Here is a 7,626-nt window from a genome sequence, read left to right as displayed (position 1 = left end):
AATAACTAAATAATATTATTAAAACTATCATAAATAATTATTTAATTAAATAGTATAGTTACTTACTATTATTGATAAATATTGTTAATAACGTTCTGACAACCAACGGTTCGAACGGATGGCCCGTTTTGACAACAAAAGTTACAAGCAAAAAATTACGGAACCGTTCTAGCCATCAGTTTTTGGGTCAACGATTCGATCATTCAGTTCGAACGAACTATCCGTTCTGGCAACAAAAATTATAGGCAAAAAATTGAGTTTGTGATGTCTATTTAGTATCATGCGTGTTATGTCATTCGAGCGTGTGACTCATACGACTTGAAAACGGAACCACTCTAGCAACCAGTTTTTGGGTCGACGATTCAATTGTTCAGTTCAAATGGATGGCCCATTCTGACAACAAAAAATACGGAAACATTCTGACCATTGGTTTTCGGGTCGATGGTTCAATTGTTCGGTTTGAACGGATGACCCATTCTGACAACAAAAATTACAAGCAAAAACTTGAGTGTGTGAGGTCCATTGAGTAGTATCATACATGTTATGTCATTCGAGCGTGTGACTCATACAACCCGAAAATGAAACCGTTCTGGCCATCGGTTTTTTAGTCGATGATTCGACGGTTCGATTCAAACAAACAGCCCGTTCTGACAATAAAAACTAAAAAAAAAAAGGCCAAAAACCATTGAACTGATCAATGGGTTGATGACTCAACTACTTAGGTCAATGGGTCGTTGACCGATTCAACGGTTTTTGGCCATGGATTGGGATTGGGGTAAAACAGAACCGGTTGCTTGGACGGTTCCCAATTAAAAATAAATAAATAAATGGATGACCCGTTGTGAGGTCCATTAAGCAGTACCATACGTGTTATATCATTCGAGTGTGTGACTCATATGACCTAAAAATAGAACCATTCTGGCCACCAGTTTTTGGGTCGATGGTTCAATTGTTCGGTTTAAACAGATGGCCCGTTTTAACAACAAAAATAAAAATAAAAAATAAAAAATAAAAAAACAACAAAAAACTATTGAACGGGTCAACAGTTCTACCACTCGGGTCAATGGGTCGTTGACCGATTCAACAATTTTTTGCCAAGGACCAAGATTAGGATAAAACGGGACCAGTTGCCTGGATGGTTCCCAATTAAAAAATAAATAAATAATATCCAAAAATCATTAAACGGGTCAACAGATCGATGGTTCAACCACTCAAGTCAATGAATCATTAACCGATTCAATGGTTTTTGGCCAAAACCGGATCAACGAATCAACAGGTCGACAGTTGCATTCCAGCCCCTGCAAGCAGGGCCCCTCCGTTAGTCCGTTAGTTAGATATTAAACCAGAAACTCATCCTTTCTGATTTAACTCTAAACCTGCCAATCCAATCTGTTTTTTTTTTTTTCTCCAAAATATTGATTAAAAATAGAAAAAATTTATATAAGATGAGGCGGCAGTTGTTTGATTGGTAAGTGTTAACGTTCTATTGGGTTGTAGCGTGTGGGAAAAGACCTAGAATTGAATTCCGGGGTTGGGATCTTCTCTTGTATGTTATCCATTCGTCTAGCAAAAAAAATGTCACCTTACGATCCTTAATTCTCTGGATTTTCACCTTGCGTCCAACCAAACAAAAACTTAATGTTCAACACTTTCTCACCATTCTTTATTCTCTGGATTTTCAATGTATTTGGTATAACGTTTTTGTTTTGAAACATTTTGGGTTTACCAATATAGATTAGATATATGTTGTAATATGAGAGCCATTTTTGCTGAAATGTACTGTAGACTTCATCCCTCCCCTACCCGGGAAAAAAAAATCAATTTGATGACACTTTTACAAACAGCCTCCGAGACTACATTTTTAAAGTATGTATGTTTCAATTGTAAACGATCAAGCTCAGTTTAAAAAGAGTATATATATATATATATATTTGTATTCCTTTCAAATTAAGTCCAAGGCTGTATTTGGTTGTAGTGCAAATTTATTTATATTAATACAAATGCATGGGAGTGTAAATATAAAAGATGTAAATTTTTGTTTAATCTTGTTTTGGATTTTACTTTATGCTGTCTCATATCTTAATTTACTTTATTTTTACTGCAATCAAACAAAATAAAATAGAATTTGAAACAAGGTTTTGCATCAGTGCAAATTTAATTGCATTGCAATCAAACACAGCCTAAATAACAATTGTGTTCATGTAAAAACAGCAATAGTAGCAAAATAACCTTTATTGCACTTGATAACCAAACACAGCCTAAATAACAATTGTATCAGATTCTCAAGGGGTTGGCATATGTAGCACGGGTAGAATTCTAAAATATCCTTGCAATTCCAACCATGTTAGTCTGTATTGTATTTGCATCCATTGATGGTATTGATGTCGAAAAACAATTAAGGCTGCCTTTGAAACAATGCAAATAAGTGTGAATGCAAATATGTAGAGTGTAAAACAGTTCATATAAATTGCAAAATTGGGTCAGTTTTGCACCGACTAATTTATCTTCTTACCAAACATACTTTTAGCTGTAATGGATGCAAACATGAATTATTCCAATAAAACATTTTTTTTATCAAAAGCTCATTTGAATACAAATTTACTTCTTTTTTATTAATGTAGTTTTACATCTTATTATCAATATAAATATGCATTGGTCTGTCATTTGTCAATGCATAAATGTAATGTTGTCAAATACAGGCAAAAGTGAACCAGAGTGCAAATTTACCCTGAACCGAAATTTACACTTCATTTGCATCATTTCCAAATGCAACCTAAAGAAAAATTAAAATAAATGATCATTAAAACTAGTATTATACTTGTAGTCAATCAGATTTAGACTGATATTATTGACCATGGGATGATTTTTATGACTTTCTCATGTGCATTCATGTATATATGTGAATTATTCCACGGCATTGTACTTGAGCATGCATCCCTATTTGCATCTTAGGCTCAGTTTGAAAGGAATAGAAATACAAATATGTACAATGCAAATACATACAAAATAATATAAAATACAAGGTTTTACACTCTATATATTTGTATTTGTACTATCCTTTCAAACTAAGCTTTAGGTTCTATTTGCTTGCAATGCGATTCCATTTGTATTAGTACAAATGAATGAGAATTTTGCAAAATTTAGTTTGTTTTTTACTTGGCTTTTAAATTATTCTGCTTTAATTTTCATTGTATATTATATACACTGCAAATAAACAGAATAAAGTGAAACACGACAAAGTTAGACCATTATTGGACTCTAACTCATAGATGATAAAGAGAGAGAGAGAGTTACATTAATGAATAATGAGAGAGAGTGAAATACTCTCCCTTCTTACAAGAATGAAACAACATAACCACCTCCATAAGGGAAATGGCTTAAGCTTATAACAGAATTACAACATGATGGAAAGAAATAGTAATTCTGACTTGTGGGTATAGCAAATTAAGTAGTTTCCTTTTCACATTCTATCCTTAGCCAGGGTAATGCCTGGGTTATCTTCGTTGTTGAGGTTGCCAGGGTTATTGGAATTACCGTCGGTGTTCATCCCCAGAGTGTTCTTCACTTTTTCAGCTGCGTCTTGAGCCATGTTCTTTACTTGCTCCCCAGTCTCCAATAAAATATACATATAACAAGTTAGAATAATACATAGATAAATGACTCTGGTTTGAGAATAACCAATCCATTTTTATTCGATCGACTTATTGTGAACCGGCCTAGTTTGGAGTGATCAAATACATTGCCATGCTTTTTTTGGTATTACATAATACACACTGGTGGGGATTTAGGGGGGCTTGGGCTCACACAGAGTAAATTGAATATCTATTACCATTTATAAAAGTGAGAATGATCAATTTCTTTGGTCGAACACCCTGATTTTTATTTCCAATTTTACTTTTTTTAATATCTTTGAATTGATTGGCGAATATACTCAAAGCCTTTTATTTTGCCCCTATATATAAGAAGAGACAAGTGTCCCAAAATACTAGATAGCAAAAGTCTACATGATTTCTCTCAATTTATTTCTACAGTGAGCATAAGCCACGTGCAAAGAAGTGAGGACCCACTTCTATTTCAAGTACACTTGTTTAAAACTGTATTTGGAGGCTCTACATGAAGGCAAAAAATTTCATGGCAATGTATACGTGGTGCGCTACTGTGGAGATTATGATGTAAAAGAAATGCTAGGACATAATTTCATGATTTGAAAATTGTGAAATAACTTTTAATGTCAAAATTATTGAGGTTATTAATAGTTAAAAAGTAATAATAATAAATTTTAAAATGATTTACAATTATTACAAAAATATTGATAATTTAATAATAACTATTGACAATTATTTTGTTATTCAATAATTTGATAATTTCGTAATGATGGTAATTTCACTAGTCTTCATAAAATCGGTCATCATACCCACCTCACAGTCCTTACAACCGTGCATTAGGAACATCTCCCATGAATAAAAACATACAAGAATGATAATGTTCCCAATGCAATGCATGGCTACAAGGACTGTGAGAGATAGGTGTGAGGACCAATTTTGTGAGGATGAAATCGGAAGCCTTGGTAGAGGCCCACTAGCCATACCACATGGATTCTGCAATTCCATGGGTTTAATGCCATGCCTCCTTTTTTGAAAGGATGCAGAGTGACCATCTCAACTAGTGGGTCATCAGCATAATGAAGGGTCTAACCAGTGTTAAATCCAATTTGGAGCAGCTACTGCTTCAACTTTTGCACTTGGGGTCCTCTCTCTCTCTCTCTCTCTCTCTCTCTCTGAGTCATCTGTTGATGATCTTGAATTGGGCAATGTCATAAGATTGATAGAGATCAGACACATAGGACCAGATGGGTTGGAGACAAAATCATGTACACCAAGTTGGATAACCTCTCACAAGTGAATATGCTAGAATTCCATACACATGAGCCACATGAGACCCACACCTTATCCATATGAACTATTCACTCATACTTAGATTGTTCAGCCCAATGTGTATGATTTTGTTTCTAGCCAATCTGAACTCAGATCACATATATATGTTTTAACCGCAGAAAGATCTGTACCTGTTGAAGAAAGGTTGTCGTTTGGTCCATGGTTTCTTTGGCGGAATTTCTAATAGATTCGGCAGTTTCAGCTACCTTATCCTTGGCAGCTTGGACAGTTTCAGCTACCTTCTCCTGGCTCATCATACTCGTCTCATCCTTCCTAGCCTGCCCAAAAATTAACAAAAAATATGAAAAAAAAAAGTGAAAGAGAAAAAGAAATTGGGAGAGAGAGACAGGGATGTCATGATATTCATGGATTACATCTCAAGTATGACAGTGAATTCATCATTATTAATTATTATTAGGGAAAAGTATGGATAGGACACAGGCCCAATGCAGATTTATAGAATTATAAACATTCAAAATGTCAATAAAATGTTAATAATCACACTTTATGCATCAACGCCCGCCCCTAAATTAGCATCAATTCCGAATTGACACCTATCCCAACAGTATTTTGGGCCTATAAATTTTGACCCTAGGCTGAACCGTCATTCTCCCTCCCTTAATACGAAAAAATTTGTATGACATGACACAACATTTAAACAGATTAATTGAAACTCTCAAAGCATTAAAGAGAAGGAAAGATGAAACAGGATTCATATAGCGGATCCCATATTAGTGGGATAAGACTTAGATGACGATGATGATGTAGAAAATAGGTCAATCACCTGTGCGTGATTGGTACTTTCAATGGCATCGTATCTTATATTCTGCTGGCTTGCCATCTTTCTTTAATTTCTTCTCTGAATCAACACAAAAACGAAAGATATAGAGATATGACAAGGGACTTGAACCTTTTTTAGTCTCCCAAATTCTCTGTGTGAAGCGCAAAGTTCTTTGGATGGTCATTTATAGCTTTTGGTGTCCATCTGTAGGGTTACCACGTTCCCATTAATTAGATGGTTCTTGAGACTTTGGGTAAAGCAAACCCTTCCAATACATTTCCGCTTGACCAGGGCCTTGAAAATAATGAACGCCTCAAACAAGAAGCTCTTTGGGAGGAGAAAGATGTCGTCAAAAGAAAATATTTTAACAAGAAATTCTCCTCAGATCTGAAACATAGGCCTGAAGGAGTCCGATCTCTTAAATTTAAGGCTTTGTGCTAAGTTTTTTGAGTGTGTTATATGCAAGACGATAGTCACACCCTTTAAGCACGCATACTAAGAAGTTGTTTAGTATCGATGGTGTTTATAAGATAAACGTTTTGTACAATTTTATCTTGAAAGGTGAGGCAAAATCTGCTTTAAACGTTTTGTACAATTTTTTTACATATCAGCATCATTAGGCGCCATATAAGCCAAACAATAAAAAATCTGTCTTGAAAATGAAAAACATTAAAATTGGTGTTTTTTAATAATCCGTTCACATGATTTTCAAGAGAGCCATTTATCATGGCTCGACCAAATAACTTTTTAGGAATTTTTTGTTAAACGCATCTCCAATGCTGAACTGGCACCGTTTTTTTCCAAAAGCTATATAGATACCAAACACCATCTAACTAAGCACCACTCTCATTTTTGAGATTCTTGACTGATCATCAAAAACATTCATGATGAATTTGGATGTATTCTTTAACGGTTAATGTACAACTTAACACAAAGACTTAAGTTTAAGTGATTTTACCAAAGTGCCTTCCTGCACATGACTTTGGGCTTGGGCTTAAAAGTTAAAATAGGGCTCCAGTCATCTGTTTCTGAAGTAACAGAACAAGGGTTCTTACCATGGACAAATGGTTCCTAGTCATATGTTTAGTGAACCCATAGAGATATGGGCCGAGTTTGAATTTAGGACAAAAAAAAGGAAATAATGAAGAGGTTCCCTCCCATAGTAAAGGGATACAAAGTTCATAGTTTTGAACTTGAGTCAGAATCCTCTGCACCTTTTTCCTGCACTTGTTGGGTTAAGGAATCAGGTTGTGTTTGGCATGCTTTTAAAAGAATTGATTCTGGTGAATTTTGTGATTCTAAGAATCACTTTTAGGTTTGAATTTATGAAAATTGTTGTAATGAGTTCTTTTTTCTAGGTTCAAAATTTATTCCAGGAATTGATTCTTTGAACCTAAAAAGTCTAAAGATTCTTTAAACCTAAAGGTCTTGATATTAAAGCAGTGATTTATTGGAGCATAATTATAATGAATTCTGATCTGGAGTTTTCCACTGATGTTATTGGTTTAAAGGATGTAAGGACAATGTGAGGATTAAATCTGGTCTGGATTTTTCCACTGATGTTATTGGTTTGGAGCTTGCGTCTCTTGACAACAAAAAGTCTAAGAGCATGGGGTCCAGTTGCACATCAGGAATATTTCCCATACATGTATGTTAAATTCAAAGGAAGAAGAGGGGTCGTAAATTCAAAAAAGGTCAATACCTAAATAATCAAAGGAAAAAGAGGTGTGTAAATCCTCAAAGCCAAATAAAGGTTGTCACCCACTATATTTGACATGATTTTATGTTTTCTTTTTTATCCTTTAGGAGTCTATGTTTCATTGTTTTGGTTCGTTGAGGGGTAAGGCCTATGTCCTGGCGTAATTCGGAAACAAATCACATTCAAAGAAGCTTCAAAGAAAATAACCAAAG

The 7,626-nt window shown here is 34.7% G+C and overlaps 1 protein-coding gene across 1 annotated transcript; it reads right to left on the bottom strand.

Annotated features, from left to right (window-relative positions):
* Nucleotides 1-3,266: 3,266 nt before the first annotated feature.
* Nucleotides 3,267-5,943, bottom strand: LOC148869341 (uncharacterized). The gene is made up of 3 exons (XM_088970966.1): nucleotides 5,719-5,943; nucleotides 5,066-5,212; nucleotides 3,267-3,610 (listed from the first exon to the last, which is right to left on the bottom strand). Exons 1-3 carry the CDS (start codon nucleotides 5,773-5,775, stop codon nucleotides 3,461-3,463), a joined length of 354 nt encoding a protein of 117 aa, XP_088827092.1. The 5' UTR covers nucleotides 5,776-5,943; the 3' UTR covers nucleotides 3,267-3,460.
* Between the last annotated feature and the right edge of the window lie 1,683 nt (nucleotides 5,944-7,626).

The sequence above is a fragment of the Nelumbo lutea genome, chromosome 2 (genome assembly GCF_056320005.1).
Source record: "Nelumbo lutea isolate HS-2025 chromosome 2, American lotus-T2T, whole genome shotgun sequence".
Classification (NCBI taxonomy): Eukaryota; Viridiplantae; Streptophyta; class Magnoliopsida; order Proteales; family Nelumbonaceae; genus Nelumbo; species Nelumbo lutea.
Note: the sequence above shows the minus strand (reverse complement) of the source record. Positions and strands in the feature narration are given on the sequence as shown.